This window comes from Heptranchias perlo, chromosome 25 (assembly GCF_035084215.1).
Source record: "Heptranchias perlo isolate sHepPer1 chromosome 25, sHepPer1.hap1, whole genome shotgun sequence".
Classification (NCBI taxonomy): domain Eukaryota; kingdom Metazoa; phylum Chordata; class Chondrichthyes; order Hexanchiformes; family Hexanchidae; genus Heptranchias; species Heptranchias perlo.
This window is the reverse complement of record NC_090349.1, coordinates 17,657,413-17,676,324: the sequence shown is the minus strand read 5'-3', so window position 1 is coordinate 17,676,324 and position 18,912 is coordinate 17,657,413. Positions and strand designations below refer to the sequence as shown.

The following is an 18,912-nucleotide window of genomic DNA, read 5'->3' as shown; positions in this document are numbered from 1 at the left end:
GGTTTAGAATAACTTCCTTGCTTTTGTACTCTATGCCTCTATTAATTAAGTCCAGGAACTCAAATGCTTTTTTAACAGCTTCTCAACTATTCCTGCCATCTTTAAAGATTTGTGTATGTGCACCCCCAGGTCTCTCTGTTCCTGTACCCTCTTTAAAATTGTACCATTTAGTTTATATTGCCTCTCCTCATTCTTCCTACCAAAATTCATCACTTCACACTTCTCTGCATTAAATTTCATCTGCCATGTGAGAAGGATAAGGGGAGACTTGATCGAGGTGTTCAAAATCATGAATGGTTTTGACAGAGTAAATAAGGAGAAACTGTTTCCAGTGGCAGAAGGGTCGGTAACCAGAGGACACAGATTTACAATGATCGGCAGCAGAGCCAGAGGCAACATGAGGAAACATTTTTTTACGTAATGAGTTGCAATGATCTGGAATGCACTGCCTGAAAGGGCGGTGGAAACAGATTCAATAGTAACTTTCAAAAGGCAATTGGATAAATACTTGAAGGGAAAAAATTACAGGGCCATGGGGAAAGAGCAGTGGAATGGGATTAATTGGATAGCTCTTTCAAAGAGCCGGCACAGGCACGATGGGCCGAATGGCCTCCTCCTATGCTATACCTACTACTATGATACTAAAACGTGACACCATAGTCAACTCAGAGGGAGGAGTGGCGGAGCCCATGGAATAAAACCTAAGGTTTCAATTATTTATCCACTCTAATTTTAACTAAGGAGCTACATTACTTTTTTAAAAATTACATAAGAAGTAAGGGCAAAAGCCAAACTACTGACTTTAAATAAATAAAAGATGTAATAAGCTAAATATACTAAATTGAGCAGTAGAAGTAGTTAATTTGGTATTAAAGGTGATTCAGTGCACACTGTCGATAAATAAATAACTGCTGTATAAACAGTAAATCAATAAATATAGAATAAAAAATGGAAGCACAGGCAGAACGTGGGAATGTATGGACAGTGAGATTGCCCCAGATGACCACACCTGTGGGAAATGTCTCTGCCTTGAGTCACTGGCTCAGAGTTGTTGAGCTGGAGCGTAAGTTAAAGACAATCTGACACATAAGGGAGGAGCAGGAATATTTGGATACTTTATTCCAGAACACAGTCACACCACGTAGAGAGACACGGGCACAGGAAAAGGAGTGTGTGACTGACAGTCAGCAGGGTAGTGGGAACCTAGTGCAGGCAGGGAAGGAGGCACACGGCAGAGCACAGGTGAGATCACAGCACCCAGTATACACAACATGAGGTTTCATTATTACAACCCATGGGTCACGCTGTTGTATTTACTAGATATTGGGCAGTAAACTCCTGATCATAGGGGCCATGAGGTCCTCTTACAGGAGAGACTGATGCACCTGAACCCAAGAGAATATCTAGTGCAGACTCAAAATTCCATATTTGACACTTTGGAATTGTAAAATCCGATAGGGGCCATTGGGGTGTGAGTGGGGAAGGAGGGAGGAATGTAGTTAGGGGTCCAGCAGGCAGGGAAGAGAAGCCAAACTGGGAAGGATTCAGGTCAGTGTACCTGTGGAAAAAAATTGCACAAACTAGTTATAGGGGAGATTTTTGTGTTGGGCACTGAACGAACGCTACATTGGAATTGCTCCCGCAGAGATTGCCCAATGCGGCTGTCAGGAGCATTAACAATTTTTTCAGCAAGCTGCAGGCATCACACAGGCACTTTTCTGCAGTTCGCTAATCTGTTCAGCAGCAAAATCAGCTGGCTAATGCATGCAGTCAGCCAGTAGGTAAGGCCTGTTGGAGGGGGTGCGGATGCCGGGGTTGGTGGTGGGGGGAGGGGCACGGGGTGTGAACTGATCAGCAGCAAGCCGGACGATTTTTGTGTGGCTTGAAGGAGCACTCCTGCTCCTCCTGGCCTCACAAAAATCTTTTTAAAAAAACAAAAAGCTTAACTTTTGGAAGGGGCCTCCGGCGGTCCCTTTAAGGTCTGCCAATTAGACCTCTCCTTGGGGGTAACTTTCAACCTTGGCTTAAAACTGGTGGTATCGGATCAACCACCCATTATACACCCTGCTTGATTTTGATCTGGATGTATTACACCCTCGCTGAAGTTCAATGTTACCCTACTTGAAAGTTCCAATCAGGGTTCTATAACCAGCATAGGACACTGATTTACATAGTTGAACAGCCTCCAGCTTGTTTTTGGACGGGAGTGCTGGCCGCCCATTTAAAGGCCTGCCTGAAAGTTGATTCAGGGGGTCAAATGGGTGCACAAGGTCCCCACCACACTTTCAACTACCCCATATTTTCTACAAAAATTAATTGCTCTTTGGTGGAGGTCAAAGATCGCAAAGATAAATGTTGTGGGTGGAGTCTAATGTTCTAGGAACAGGGCCAATGGCATAGAACCGGGCGCAGTAGAGGGTGCTGAAACATGTTGTTGGCTCAGAGGTTTCATTGAACTGCCCTTTATTTTGTAAGGGATTTCTCTCTCTGAGCCACACCTGGCCTATAGGCTTCACCCAGTCACTATTAGGGGATATGCAAGTGTTACAAATTTCACAGGTCCACAGTAAATAGTTTCTTGGACTTGATGTCACTGTTCACTCCCATAAGTGGAACTCATGTCCCCTATAATCAGGAAGGCGCACACTTTCAATACCCAATATCTTGTTAAACTATGGCATCATCCAAGGATCGCAATGGATTCCTCACAGGATACTATGATCTCGCATATTGCCACGTGGATTCTCCTGTCTTTTTAGGTTGACTGAAAAGCACTCTAATGGACGAGGCCAAATCTGTAAAAACAAACTAGTTTATTTTATATGAAATATATGAATGAACAGAATAGTGTTACAGCACCTGCATCATCTATCCGACTAAGCCCCCTGTCAGCTGTAACAAAAACCCATTGCCAGCATCAGGATGTGAATTATGCTGTGATGTGCTCATTGATTTCTCATTGTTGCTGATGCAATATTCAGAAGTAAGCTGTTTATGATGGCTCAAATGGCTGATCCATTCCACCCAGAAGCCAACCTAAACAACATTTTCAATAGGTTGTATATCTCTGGGAATTAACCCTTTATAAGTTGAAATCTAACTTTATAGCAATATCATATACACCAAAATCCGTACTGGGCTAAGTAGATAAAGATCCCAAAATATTATAGCAAGTTAGCAGACAGTCCATTTTTTGCTTCTTCCTTCTATGAAATCACATAGTATCATAGAATGGATACAGCACAGAAGGAGGCCATTTGGCCCATTGAGCCCATGTCGGCTCTTTGTAAGAGCAATCCAGTTAGTCCCATTCCCTTGCTCTTTCCCTGTAGCCCTGCAAGTTTTTCCCTTCAAGTTTTTATCCAATTCCTTTTTGAAAGCCAGAATTGCATCTGCTTCCGCCACCCTTTCAAGAAGCGCATTCCAGATCATAACTACTTGCTGTGTAAAGAAGTTTTTCCTCATGTCACCTTTGGTTCTTTTGCCAATCACCTTAAATCGGTGTCCTCTGGTTCTTGACCCTTCCGCCAATGGGAACAGTATCTCTTTATTTACTTTATCTAAACCCTTCATGATTTTGCTCTCCAGGGAAGACTTTGAAAATCTGTTCTAAGGAGAACAACCCCAGCTTCTCCAGTCTCTCCACATAACTGTAGTCTCTCATCCCTGAAACCATTCTAGTAAATCTTCTGCACCCTCTTTAAAGCCTTCACATCCTTCCTGAAATGCGATGCCCAGAATTGGACCACAATACTCCAGTTGTGGCCAAACCAATGTTTTATCAATATAACTTCCTTGCTTTTGTACTCTATGCCTCTATTTACAAAGCCTAAGATGCCATTTGTTTTTTTAACCACTTTCTCAAACTATCCTGCCACCTTCAATAATTTGTGCACATACACCCCCAAAGTCTCTCTGTTCCTGCACCCACTTTAGAATTGTACCATTTAGTTTATATTGCATCTCCTCATTCTTCCTACCAAAATGCATCACTTCGTACTTCTCTGCATTAAATTTCATCTGCCACAAGTCCGCCCATTCCACCAGCCTATGTCCTCTTGAACTCTATTACTATCCTCCTCACTATTTACTACACGTCCAAATTTGCCATCTGCAAATTTTGAAATTGTACCCTGTACACCCAAGTCATTAATATATATTAAAAAGAGTAGTGGTCCTAGTACCGACCCCTGGGGAACACCACTGTATACCTTCCTCCAGTCAAAAAAAACGTTCGCTACTGTTTCCTGTCACTTCGCCAATTTCATATCCATGCTGCCAATGCCCCTTTTATTCCATGTGCTTCAATTTTGCTGACAAGCCTATCATGTGGCACTTTATCAAACACCTTCTGAAAGTCCATATACATCAACTACATTGCTCTTATCAACCCTCTCTTGATACCAACATCTGCCAGCTGACAGCCCAAGATCAGAGCACACTGCAGGGAGATTTTTAAGTATTAAAACTTAGGCTCAGTATCTTCCTACTGTCTTACTTCAGTTAGTTATCTTTCAAATTATCTTATCATTCAAATTTTCTTATCCAATAATTTGAATTAAGCAAATTTGGTGCTAATTCATTTTTTGGTACAAAAAAATGAATCATCAAATGTAGGCTGTACTTTCAAAACATTTCACCTTAAGAAAAATCCTTAAAAAGAATGAATTTCACCTTTATTGAAAGATTTTTTTGTTTTGAATTTGTTAGAATATAATACTGGCGTTATAAGAAACTGACTTATAGTTAAGTGAAGCCTTGGAATGTGAAGTAGACACATTTCCAGAGGATATGGCCACTAAGGATGCATTTACACTAAGTTTCACATTGGTGTAGTGATTTCCACTTTGCACAGACACTAAATTTGCTCCAGTGCGAAGTAAAGTGAGACTTCCCGGAGGCTGTAGTCTCCCATGGTTTTGGTTTGACAAGTGTACATACAGCATCTAAATCTAGTGAGGTGTCAAACCTAGTTCACAAAGTGCTCAGTTTGGACTGTTGGGCCTTGTGGGCACTTTTTAAACCCAGCTGACCTCAACTTAAATGTTTAGAGAGTAGAGATTCTCTCACTGCTGGAGGAACACCCAATGCAGAGAGCTCTCTCTCCTGGGCAGCATGGTTAGCATTCTAATCAAATAAGAGCTCAGCAACACAAACATGATTCTGTCTGGCTGAAATCTGAACGGCAGAGGTCTCAAACCAGTAGCCGCAGTGGAAATGTACCCTTATACATTTTGGGTTGATGATAGATGTTAATTCAGCCTGGGGGGGGGGGGGGTGGGGGGGGGGGGAAGACAAAGAAATAAAGTAACTGTCACAGAATAATGAGTCTGATTGGGAGTTAATGTTGAAAATGTTTTCTTCTACATTTGTTCTTTATTAGGACATCAAAAACATGTTTATACATCTTGCAGATACATTTACACTGAATCCCCATACACAAATTAAGTTAGCTCATATTAAGTTAATAGAAACCTTGAATATAAAACAACAAAAAATGAAAGCACATGATTTATTCTTTAGCCCTCAGGAAGAAGATGCTCTTTACGTTACTACTTGACTCTAATACACAAACATACAGAACAAAAAGCACAAAAAATGTTCTCATATTTTAACATATTCCATTCACTCGTCCTTTACTTCTAGTTCATCTATCTGGAGACTCTTTCAAATGAAAGAAAATAATGTATGGTTAATGCCTTTCAACCTCAAATATTTATTAAAGGATATATTCTTTTCTTAAAAACTGAGATTACTGAAACAAAGAAGCTTGTTTTCTCACCATCTAAATACTACAGAGGTTTTTTTTGTTCTTCCTTTCTCTCAATACAGCTGCCTTATTCAAGAGGTGGTCAGGACTCAAACATGCTTTTTTTCCCTCTATTCTTTGGTTTATCTGTATTGCAGAAAATGTTCCTTTCAATTTTTTCCTTATCTTTCATGGATTAATGGGTAAGTTATTCTTTGGAGCACTGACATTATCAGAAACGGCCAGAGCTTGCAAATGTTGTATCATTTTGATTTTCAGTTTGTGCAGATCATCAAGTAAGATACCACATCTTTACAGAAGGTATGCTCCCAATTTTAAGGCCAAAACACAGCATTTATCATTTAGACTGGAGTGGAGATAACCTAATATAAGCAATCTCAATATTTGCAGCCTATATTTAACAAACAATTCCATTTTGCAGCATTAAATATCATGCTTCACTGGCGTCCAAAACTGGACTACAAAGCTACATGTGGTTCCATCTATCTTACGATCATATTCCTTTATAAATTGGCAAGACTTAAAATGACATTCAAGCTAGCAGGAAGTCTGAACTGCTCATAAATCAAGTGTTGTGTACATCTTAATTTTGATAAACATATGCATATATTTACATATCTTGCTCAAATTAATTTCCAAATATGCAAATAACCTGTAATTAGTGTAGCAGATGATTCTTTAGTTGCTGGCAGTAGTCTGCTCAGGCTGCAATATTGAGCACAGCACTAATGACATATTTTGGAACGGCATTGTTTTGCATATGGTCGCCTTGATTGCTACCATCAAGACAGTTCAAAAGTTAAAACAAAATAAATATTAAATAGTGATGTAGAAAACAAAGTTACTGTAGGTTTCTCATAAGTATTTTTAAATTAAACAAAACTCTGAAATCCTTCCACAGTGAAAGTTTGTCCAAACAGAGCATGCCTTGGTCACCACGGCTATTTTAACAACATAGATTAAAGTGGAAGTAGTTCTGGCAGATCTTCTCCGTAGCAATATTTTGCAGCTGGATCTCTGTAGTTATTTTCATGTTGAACACTCTAAGGGGAAAAAATTGCATCAAGAGATGGGAAAATATACTGAAAAGGGAAAGCTTGAAACATGGCAACGTCAAGATGTGTACTTATGCAATAATGTTATCAAACATTATCAGACTATAGTAGTGTTGCACCATAGTGAAGTGAGATGGATAAGAATTTCTCTCAACCTTTCTCTATGTATCTGCATTAATCACTAGAGTTTCTATAAAAATGACAGACATTGGGAACTCGCTAATGAACTGAATCATGACCTCCAATCAGTGAAGCTATGAGCAGGTTCTAAGAATCAACTCAGAAGGTAAAATATAAAAGAACTGCTTATACATTCTCACCAGGCATAGTGATGTTCAGCCATGGTTGGCTTTGGGCCTGATACTATTGAAAACCACCCAATACAAATAACTGAGTCACATGATATTCAGCAGTCCAAGGTTCACTTTCAGGATATGAATCTTTCTACAGAATATATCTATACATGTGTGCATACAGCAAAAAGGTTAGCCAGCATATTCTGACAATGTTGAGTTTTTAAAATTGAATGCAGTCCCTGTAAAACTTAGCTCATGACATAGTTGTCTAATTGCCAAAGAGTAGCTTGCTTTCCCAAACATCATATATGACAAAGTAGAACTATGATAAGGGTTGCAAATTAAGATTTTGCCCAAATAATGGGAAATATAATGGAACTGAATGATGCATGACATTAATTTTTATGTGTTTTGTTCTGATTAACTCTGCAGTCATTTGAAATTAGTTCATTACAAACCTGAGATGATGTTCTGCACTTTGCCAGACAGAGTTCAAAATGATCTTCAATTGCTGTAAACAGATTCTGGAAGGCTTCTGCAGCCCTGTTCAGGAAGCGTTCCAATAGAGGTTGCTGAGAATGTGAAACCGTACATATTTTAAATGCAGGTAGCAATACAATATTTTAAATATTACCTAAAATTGAGGCAAGTTAATTTCATCTCAAGAAATTGTTGACATGGCATTGTGGTTTGCAATGAATGTCTGATCTCAGTGTTACTTTAGGGTAGAGTTCTTCAGGTCAATTCCTGCACTGCAGTATTACTCCCTCATTGGATGAACTATTCAGATGGATGCAATATTTCTACTTTCTCATGCATGACCACTATTGTTAACTAGATAACATTTTGATCAGCCTGATCGTCCTGTGAGTATTTTTAAGCTAGAAGCTGAAGTAGTTGCATTATTCATTTTGAATGCTGAAACACTCAAAGGTTTACTCATTTTTTTTTTTAAAAACTCACATTTTGAATTGTATTAACAGTTGGAATTTTTGTAATCCACACCTACATTTGACATTCTCAATCTGTCAGATGCCAGAAAGAGGAAAGCATTTTCTCACCTTATTTGGCTGCAGGCAACAGGAGACACAGAACTCATACACACTGCAGCAGTCATTGGGCAGGCAGGTGTCACATGCATACAACTTTGTGCTAGGTGTGTTTACACTGCAGCAGCCATTCACAAGCAAGTCTTTCCTCTCACACACATAACCTGCAATAAAATGGAGTAAAAAGGGAAACAATGGTATAAAATCTCACAGCAAATTTTAGCTTATTTCAAATGAGAAACAATGTTACTATGATTATAGAATATACGTTATTCAGAAGAGTTTTGACTCTTGTAAAAAAAAAATCATACCACTATTAATCAACAGCCTAGTGAATTTAGAAGAGATTGAGGAAGTGGAAGTGCTTGGTAAATGGAAACTAGGTGATGGCACATTTCCTCACCTTGTTCATCTGTAATTAGCAGTTTGCCCTGGATGGAGTTTCGACACTGTGTGTACTGCCTGCTGCTGTTACCCAGGTTAAACCGCACTTTCCACACGATTCGCCGCTCAGGAGCTCGAAGCTGCAACAAGTTTCGATCGAGTACTGTTCTTTCCTCCTGAATGCAATGAGCAAGAGAAAAAAAACCTTAGTAGATACAAAAAAATCCTAGTCCTAATGTTGTCGATCATCATCAGTAATTTTTGCTAAAACAATCTAAATAACTCAAGTATTGTCACCAGGCTTATTGAACGTTTTGAGACCAATGTGGTACAAGGAAAGTTGTACTTGAATTGAAATGCTTCAAAGAAAGAAAGGATTTGAATTTTCATAGCATCTTTCACAACCTCAGGATGTCCCAAAGCACTTCACAGCTAATGAAGTACTTTTGAAGTGTAGTCGCTATTATAATGTAGGGAAATGCAGCAGCCAAAATGCACATACCAAGGTTTCACAAGCAGCACTGAGATAAATGAGCAATTAAGCGATTGGTTTTAGTGATGTTGTTTGAAGGATAAATGTTGGCCAGGACACTGGGAGAACTCCCCTACTCTTCCTCGGATAGTGCAATCTTTAACAGCCACTTGGGAGGACAGACAGGACCTCAGTTTAACATTTCATTTGAAAGTCGACAGCTCTGACAGTACACCATTCCCTCAGTGCTCCCTGGAATGTCAACCAAAATTATGTGTTCAAGGCCTGGAGTGGGGCAAGAGGCAAGAGTGTTACCATTGAGCCAAGGCTGACACCTTTAATAATCCGATACTAGAAATCCATATCCTTAAATTGCAATCACTGCCAATATTACACCCCAGTGTTATCTAGCTCAAAGTAATCTCTTGACACAATTTCAGTTTGGAAAACCGGAATCTGTAAATGTGCTGCTGGATCTTTTTTTTAAAAAAACAGTTCAAGTGAACATAAAAACGTTTCATGAGCTCACCATTACGCTTTACTGAAATCCTAGTGATAATACTCTAACTAATTCTGTGCAGAATGGGGGAGGCAGGATTTAATTTAACAATTCATAATTATTTAATAAATCTCAAAACTAAATTGCAATAAATATTTTGTCCAATTCAGTGCTTTCCATTTTCCTTACAAAATGAAATTAATGTTGCTTAACTGCAGAAAAATCATGAAATCTAAAATGACAGTTAAGTGGTTATATAGTACACCACCAGTGTGTTAACAAGTCAACTAATTGTCTGGACAGGATGTAGAATTTTAAACATCTGTTACATATACAACAGGTTATGAAAGTGCCAGTATGAATAAATGACAATTTTAATTAAAAACCTTTCTTAAATACTACAGATGATTAAAGGACTCATTAAGAGCTTTAGCTATTACCATAATTCATGTTTTGCAAATGTTTAAGCACTCAACACATTAATTTTCACAACTAATTACAATGAAAGTACAAACCCAGTGGACAGATAGTTACACTTTTCTTGACAGAATCTTTACTAGTATATTACCTTTATTTTAGCTATGGTAGCTATATGCTGACTACTGCATTTAAAGTGTATATATATATATGAATACACCGTTCACTTTGAAAAGGGAGGGGCCAATCTAATTATGATGACTTTGTACTCAAATAAGGTGCAAATAAATCCAATCAAGACCTATCATAGGATGAAACTGCTCTCACTCCTTCTGTTATCAAGTTCTTGCTGCAAGAACCAAATATAACAAAAGTATACTTGTTTTTAATGGGTGCAACATTCAGGATTTCAGAAGCATCGGTTGAGCTTAAAACAGCTGCCGTGATCAGTCACTTATGCACTGTGATTGGGTTAAACCAAGCTCCTCAGCATTCTAATTCCAGCTGCACCTTCCAAGCACACTCATAGGCAAATAACATGAAATAATAAATGGCCTTAAGGAGAAATACATTTAGCTGCAGTATCCTCCCACCCACCTGCAGCCTGTCCCATGTCACAGGCAGATGTGGTGCAACAACAGATGTGATAGCCTCATTATCAACATCTATAAATCCATTTTTTTTATCTCAGACTGGCTGGGTCAGTTTGCCTGGAATGAGGCCCAGCTTTAAGACTCAGTTTTCTTTTTCTGTAATTTACCACAACTTGACTTCCTCGCCCCAAAGTTTTCACCATCAAGTATTAAGAACAGAAAAATCATAAAAATGTTTAGCCCACTGCAAATGCACTGGCTGCTAAATGGTCTGTAAAAGCCCATTAAGCTAATTTCAATTTCAAGGTAAATGGATTAATGCTTCAGACAGCCTCACACCACATACACTGTGCCTAAAAGTCTCCAGCTTGTGAAAAAAAATCTTAATACATTCCCCTTCAAGAGTTAGACTGACTGTATGCACCTTCCTAAAGTATAATGATGTTGAGCTCTTTGGAAAGATTTACTTGACACAATATTCACTGCATTTGGTGAGGGAATTGTTTAACCGTATAATAGAGCAGCCTCCGTCTGAACTCTGATCTTCACCACTATTTCGCAAACTTTGAAATTGTTCCTACATAGTTTAAGGTCAAATAACTTAAAAGAATCCACACAATCCACCTGTCCGTTTTGAATCAAAGTTGAATCAGATTTCCTTTTTGTTCCAGACTGTTTTCATTACAAGAGTGGTGTCAGCATTGGCTCAGTAGTAGCGCACTTACCTTTGAGTCAGAAGGTTATGGGTTCAAGTCCCACTCCAGAGACTTGAGCACAAAATCCAGGTTGACACTCCAGTGCAGTACTGTGGGAGTGCTGCACTATCTGAGGTGCCATCTTTTGGATGAGACGTTAAACCTCTCAGGGGGACGAAAAAGATCGCAAGGTATACTAGGAAGAGCAGGGGAGTTCTCCCAGTGTCCTGACATATTTATCCCTCAACCACCATCATTAAAAACAGAATATCTGGTCATGTATCTGACTGCTGTTTGTGGGACCTCACTGTGCACAAATTGACCACACGTCAAAAGTACTTAATTAGATGTAAAGCGCTTTGAGACATCCTGAGGTTATGTAGGGCGCTATATAAATGTAAATCCTTTCCTTCAGCAATTGATGTTGCGTACCGAAGTACTGAACTAGGGATAGTTCAGCAGGATGGTGAGCTCACACTGCTACAACAGATTGGCAGAGTACGAGTTCATCTCGTAATTCTCCACATAGCACGTTCCCAATCTCAGTCTCATCATTAAGGGACACTTGCCCAGAAAGGTGTATGTTTTTTTTTAAAAATCATTGGGGTGAGCCATCCAGTCCACTCTTGTGCCAGTTACTTAGTTGCGCACAGTCAAGAGGCATCAAGAAGCCTGAGAGTTGATTAATTGGCTCGCCCTCCACGGATGATGTGGGAACCTAAAAAAGCAAAACTTTTTTTGAAAAATGACAGCAAAAAGCAATTATTTGAATTAAAGAAAATATATTAATTGGGATGTGATAGATTTTGAAGAATATATACGAGTTAGAAACAACCTCAAAAAGAGGCACTACATTTAACTTTAAATTGTATTTATGGGCAATGGGCGGGGGGGGGCGGGGATTTTTAGCGTTCACTTGACATAAACCCATTTATGATTTCACTACATCTAGCACACAGAAGAAATATCCCCCTTGGTTTAACTGTAAAAAAGATTGAATAGTTTCAGTTTAGGATTGGAAATCACCAACATAGTTTATATGCAGCTATGCCTATCGAACGTGACTGTCAAGATTGCATGCTCTAATCTGCTATATGTGTATACTCTACTCATAATACTGCTTCATCAAAAGTTAACCTTGGTTACCAAACAATTTAGAAGTGATTTTGTGCCATAGTCATCTAATTTCACCATCAACAAGCACATCGGAACAAATTCATGTTACTGTTATTTATTCCGTCACACCAATTAGCTTATTATATATTTGCGTAACATGCTACAACAGGCAAGAGTGGCAAAAGTGGCAGCAGAAAGTGGGAAGAAAAAGCTGATTCATAGGAGGAGGAGATTTAAAAATTTCATTTTGTTATTCTAGTTACATCATCACTGGGTGACAGTACAGAAGGACTGAATGGTCATAAAAAGGCAACAACACTGAAATATTTATTTTCTATGCACTTTTGCTGGTTGTTTACTGCAATGCCTGTAACATATTGCAGACCATCACTTGAAAATGTTTATATTGACTGCAATTTAAAAAGATAGTTACCCATGAATGAGATCAGGAAAGCATGGTGCCAAGGCTTGGAATTGGTAATGATCTGCCAACTGGTGCATAATTTATCACAGTTAGCAGTTTGACCAGAGCATACAAATTTTAATAAGGATAGATTTATAGTGTCTCACCACTGATGGTGATTGCCAAAAATATGATCAACATAATGAAACTACCCATTTCTAACACCTGCTAATGAGATCTAGTGGCAGAAAAGGGTTCCTGCACATATTTGATAAATCTATCAAATCTGAGTAGTCATTGTTAAATATCAAATCTCCTTTTTAGACAACAGTCAAACTTTATGACAGAGTATTCAGCAGGTGAATTAGCTTTTCTTAACATTGCATGTAATGTTGCTTCTATTTGTCAATTTTCTCCCATCCTTTTCCTATCCCTGAAAGTGTTTATTCCTGTGAAGGTAGTTTCATGAGTGTCCTTGGTACCTTGCCTCTATGGCCACTCCTCATGTGTGACCCTAGAAAATTAATGTTGGCTGGCTATTTGACTGTGGGGGTATCACAGTTGAGCCTGATCCCATATTCACCCAACATTCATACCCACAATAACTTACACTTTAACATAGAAAACATCCCACTGGTGGGCCGAAAAAAGTGGGGGATGCACTGCAAGCCAGAGTTCCAGGAAAGCATTTTGGATACAACTAATTATTCTGAAGTGCAGTCACTGTTTTGTAGGTGAATGCAGGAGCCTTTTTGCACACAGCAAGGTCCCTCTGACCTATCGGGATACAGGGATGAATATTGGTCAGCATACCGGTAGAACTCCCTGCTCTGCTTCATATGTTGCCAGATCTCTGATATGCACTTGACCCACTGGAACAAGCTGACATGGCATCAGTTTAACAGCTTATCCAACAAACTCCTTTAGTATTACACTGAATTGACAGGCTAGATTATGTCCCAAATCCTGTAGTGGAGTTTGAACCCCAACTTTCTGACTCAAGGGTGTGACCAACTGAGCCAAACTGACACTGTAAGGACTGATAAGATGATCCATTTGACATTGTCCTGATCCTTTACATTTCTATCCAATCCCTTAAATGTGCAGCCTTTAACACACCCCGATTTTGGATCCCTCTTCATACTATCGAGAATCCGCCTTCCTTTCGCCCTTTTCCTTCCTCATCCCTTCTGCACTGGCTTTATATTGAAGGTATATGGTCAATCTCAACCTGGTTTCTCCTGGACTTTTCCCAGTATTCCAAGAGCTTCTATCACAGTCTTCTCCCAGCACAGGAGCCTCTGCTACTCTATTGTTTCTACCACAGGAGTCAGTTAGTGTCTCTCTCCATTTTATTCTGCCCTGGCCCAGGAGCTTCTTTTCCTCCCTCTCTTTTGCCCTTGATAGGAGGGACTGTTATTCCTCCTCTCTTCTGCCCCGCAACAGGGGAGCTTCTACACTCTCTTTTGCCCCCACTCAGAAGCTTGTGTTACTCTGTCTCCTCCATAATCTGGGAGGCTGTACTTGTCTGGTTCCTATTCCCAGAGCTGTCAATATTAACAAAATATCAGGAGTGATCAAAAGGAGCTGTATTTATTTTTAAAAATGAACTGCATGGAAGTATGTCAGTTATTGTTGCTGTAACCAGCCGAGAGCAGATACTGACCCCAAGCACTGGTCATTCCTGCTCCACCATTATAAGCCAATCTTTCAGCCTCTTTGTCTATGCTCTCCCAAACCCACTTCACCCTACTATCCTCTCCCCATCCTTAAAGTCTTCTAAAACCCTCCTGCTTTGACTGTGTCTGAGGAATCCTGTGCACTCACTCTCACCGTGCTTGGCGTTTTCTGCTCTCTTTCTTTGGGTGTGCAGAGGGGATCCTCCCTTTCCCTGACTGTGCCTGGGAGATCCTGCTCAGCTCCGACTGGTAACGTGCACCAAAATATTCCTCTACTAAAAGATGCCATACTCAATGTGCGACAACACAGAGCGTAAGCCAAGAACCTACCTGAAGGGCACTGTCCTCTCTCGGAGTGCGGGGAGCACTGACCTGTCTTGAGTTCTGGAGATTGGGGGGTACTGACCTGGCTTCAGGTCCAAAGGTAAGAGGGTACAGACCCACCTCAGGGTTTGGAGGGGCATTGATTAGTTTTGGGACCAGGTGGAACTGACCTGTCTCACAGTATCCATGTATGGCAGTGACTTGTCTTGGAATCTGGTGGGGGACACTGATCCGTCTCGTGGTCAGGGGGCACTGATCCGTCTCAGGGCTTGAGGCAATGACCAGTCTCAGATTACAGGATCCGAGGGGGCTGACCTGGCTCAGGAACGAGGTCGGGGGGCACTGACCTGTCTTAGGGCACGGGGGGCAGTGACCTGTCTTGAGGTGCAGGATTAGGGGGCATTGACCCAGCTGGGGATATTGTCCTGTCTTGGGGTCCCGGGGCACTGATCTGTCTCAGACTATGTGGTCAGGAGGCACTGAACTATCTCAGGGTATGGGGGCACTGACCTATCGGGATACAGGGTAAAGGATTTTGGACATTTCAATATGGATTTTAATACATGTTTTCAAGGAAAAGTAAAAGAATGGACTTGAAACCCTAGATATGGACCTTTCTTGTGTCTGCTTTTAAGCAAGGCTAAGTAATGCCTTTGGTGCAGGATCTTACCCAGGAACCATGAGCTGGATAAGGGAATCAACTTGGTAAGACGAAATTACAGGCGGGCTGGTTTGGGATCGAAAGCCGATCAAGGAACGGTTCATTTATATCAAAGCACCAATGAAGCAGAGGACTTTGGGAAAGTTGACCAAGTTCAAACGGTATCATGGATATTAATGGTGCTGCAGACTGTTGAGAGAAAGAGATATGCTGTACTTTTGAAGGATATTGGCTCCAAACTATTCAGAGATAAGACAGCAGTCTGCTGGACCCTGGCAACTGTGAGAAACTGTCATAAATACTAGCAGGCTGTTTTGCAGTAACAAAAAGATATGAAAACAGACATTTTACAGTGGTTTCCAGGAGACAAAAGAAGCAGTTAAAGAAGACAGAGGAAGAAATAGCCCCTCAATCTCCCGGAGCAGACAAATTGATCATTCTGAGCTTCCAACTGCATTCCCTAAATAAGGTTGTGCAGCATCTTTGTCTGGAAAACAGTCATGTCTTATTGTCAATAAAAGCAATTACTTCGAAAAGTATTTAATTCTCAGTTAATCCCTACCTCTCAAACCCCAGAGTTAAAAAAAAACCTCACCGGGGACACTGACCTGTATCAGGTAATGGGGTAGGGCACTGACCCGTCTCAAGGGATCCGGGGGGGGGGGTAGGGGAGGGGCGCGCTGACCAGTCTCTCGGGGGACCTGGGGGGGGGGGGGAGGGGGCGCTGACCCGTCTCGGGAGTGGGGGGGGGAGGGGGCGCTGACCCGTCTCGGGAGTGGGGGGGGGAGGGGGCGCTGACCCGTCTCGGGAGTGGGGGGGGGAGGGGGCGCTGACCCGTCTCGGGAGTGGGGGGGGGAGGGGGCGCTGACCCGTCTCGGGAGTGGGGGGGGGAGGGGGCGCTGACCCGTCTCGGGAGTGGGGGGGGGAGGGGGCGCTGACCCGTCTCGGGAGTGGGGGGGGGAGGGGGCGCTGACCCGTCTCGGGAGTGGGGGGGGGAGGGGGCGCTGACCCGTCTCGGGAGTGGGGGGGGGAGGGGGCGCTGACCCGTCTCGGGAGTGGGGGGGGGAGGGGGCGCTGACCCGTCTCGGGAGTGGGGGGGGGAGGGGGCGCTGACCCGTCTCGGGAGTGGGGGGGGGAGGGGGCGCTGACCCGTCTCGGGAGTGGGGGGGGGAGGGGGCGCTGACCCGTCTCGGGAGTGGGGGGGGGGAGGGGGCGCTGACCCGTCTCGGGAGTGGGGGGGGGAGGGGGCGCTGACCCGTCTCGGGAGTGGGGGGGGGAGGGGGCGCTGACCCGTCTCGGGAGTGGGGGGGGGAGGGGGCGCTGACCCGTCTCGGGAGTGGGGGGGGGGAGGGGGCGCTGACCCGTCTCGGGAGTGGGGGGGGGAGGGGGCGCTGACCCGTCTCGGGAGTGGGGGGGGGAGGGGGCGCTGACCCGTCTCGGGAGTGGGGGGGGGAGGGGGCGCTGACCCGTCTCGGGAGTGGGGGGGGGAGGGGGCGCTGACCCGTCTCGGGAGTGGGGGGGGGAGGGGGCGCTGACCCGTCTCGGGAGTGGGGGGGGGAGGGGGCGCTGACCCGTCTCGGGAGTGGGGGGGGGAGGGGGCGCTGACCCGTCTCGGGAGTGGGGGGGGGAGGGGGCGCTGACCCGTCTCGGGAGTGGGGGGGGGAGGGGGCGCTGACCCGTCTCGGGAGTGGGGGGGGGAGGGGGCGCTGACCCGTCTCGGGAGTGGGGGGGGGAGGGGGCGCTGACCCGTCTCGGGAGTGGGGGGGGGAGGGGGCGCTGACCCGTCTCGGGAGTGGGGGGGGGAGGGGGCGCTGACCCGTCTCGGGAGTGGGGGGGGGAGGGGGCGCTGACCCGTCTCGGGAGTGGGGGGGGGAGGGGGCGCTGACCCGTCTCGGGAGTGGGGGGGGGAGGGGGCGCTGACCCGTCTCGGGAGTGGGGGGGGGAGGGGGCGCTGACCCGTCTCGGGAGTGGGGGGGGGAGGGGGCGCTGACCCGTCTCGGGAGTGGGGGGGGGAGGGGGCGCTGACCCGTCTCGGGAGTGGGGGGGGGAGGGGGCGCTGACCCGTCTCGGGAGTGGGGGGGGCACTGACCTGTCTCAGGGGAGGGGGGGGGACACTGACCTGTCTCAGGGGAGGGGGGGGGACACTGACCTGTCTCAGGGGAGGGGGGGGGGACACTGACCTGTCTCAGGGGAGGGGGGGGGACACTGACCTGTCTCAGGGGAGGGGGGGGCACTGACCTGTCTCAGGGGAGGGGGCGCTGACCCGTCTCGGGAGTGGGGGGGGCACTGACCTGTCTCAGGGGAGGGGGGGGGACACTGACCTGTCTCAGGGGAGGGGGGGGGACACTGACCTGTCTCAGGGGAGGGGGGGGGACACTGACCTGTCTCAGGGGAGGGGGGGGGACACTGACCTGTCTCAGGGGAGGGGGGGGGACACTGACCTGTCTCAGGGGAGGGGGGGGGACACTGACCTGTCTCAGGGGAGGGGGGGGGACACTGACCTGTCTCAGGGGAGGGGGGGGGACACTGACCTGTCTCAGGGGAGGGGGGGGGCACTGACCTGTCTCAGGGGAGGGGGCGCTGACCCGTCTCGGGAGTGGGGGGGGCACTGACCTGTCTCAGGGGAGGGACACTGACCTGTCTCAGGGGAGGGGGGGGGCACTGACCTGTCTCAGGGGAGGGGGGGGGGCACTGACCTGTCTCAGGGGAGGGGGGGGGGGCACTGACCTGTCTCAGGGGAGGGGGGGGAGGCACTGACCTGTCTCAGGGGAGGGGGGGGGGCACTGACCTGTCTCAGGGGAGGGGGGGGGGGGCACTGACCTGTCTCAGGGGAGGGGGGGGAGGCACTGACCTGTCTCAGGGGAGGGGGGGGGGCACTGACCTGTCTCAGGGGAGGGGGGGGGGGCACTGACCTGTCTCAGGGGAGGGGGGGGAGGCACTGACCTGTCTCAGGGGAGGGGGGGAGGCACTGACCTGTCTCAGGGGAGGGGGGGGGGGCACTGACCTGTCTCAGGGGAGGGGGGGGAGGCACTGACCTGTCTCAGGGGAGGGGGGGGGACACTGACCTGTCTCAGGGGAGGGGGGGGGGGCACTGACCTGTCTCAGGGGAGGGGGGGAGGCACTGACCTGTCTCAGGGTGCTGCTCAGGAAGTAGATGAGCGAGAGGCCGAACACCACGGCGAGGACCCAGCGCTTCCTCAGCACCTTGCGCCACACCATGGAGATGCACTGCACCATCGGGCCCGCCACCCAGCGAACCCACACTGATCCGCGCTGCCGGCCCGAATTCGTCGCATTCCCGGCCCGTTACGGCACGACTGAAACTCCCGGCCGACAGCCGATTCGCTCGGCTCCGCTCCGCTCCGCTGGGCCAAGGCCGCCGCGCATCCAACGCCGTCCCCCCCCCCCGGGACTCCGCTCGGAAAACAACAGCGAAACTCCGACCGGAGGTCCCGCCCCCTCCACCACCACCGCTGCACTCTGATTGGACCATGGTCCA

The 18,912-nt window shown here is 45.5% G+C and overlaps 1 protein-coding gene across 2 annotated transcripts; it reads right to left on the bottom strand.

The window, feature by feature from the left end:
* Nucleotides 1–1,092: 1,092 nt before the first annotated feature.
* spring1 (SREBF pathway regulator in golgi 1) lies at nt 1,093–18,860 on the bottom strand. Of its 2 annotated transcripts, none has more exons than XM_068005701.1 (5): nt 18,540–18,860; nt 8,574–8,730; nt 8,183–8,334; nt 7,580–7,693; nt 1,093–2,795 (listed from the first exon to the last, which is right to left on the bottom strand). In XM_068005701.1, the coding sequence occupies exons 1-5, from the start codon at nt 18,648–18,650 to the stop codon at nt 2,706–2,708; spliced, it is 624 nt and encodes a 207-aa protein (XP_067861802.1). In that variant the 5' UTR covers nt 18,651–18,860; the 3' UTR covers nt 1,093–2,705. The 2 variants fall into 2 exon arrangements, with proteins under 2 accessions (XP_067861802.1, XP_067861803.1); XM_068005702.1 differs by lacking the exon at nt 1,093–2,795 and adding an exon at nt 5,342–6,813 and having other exon boundaries at nt 18,540–18,855.
* Nucleotides 18,861–18,912: the final 52 nt, after the last annotated feature.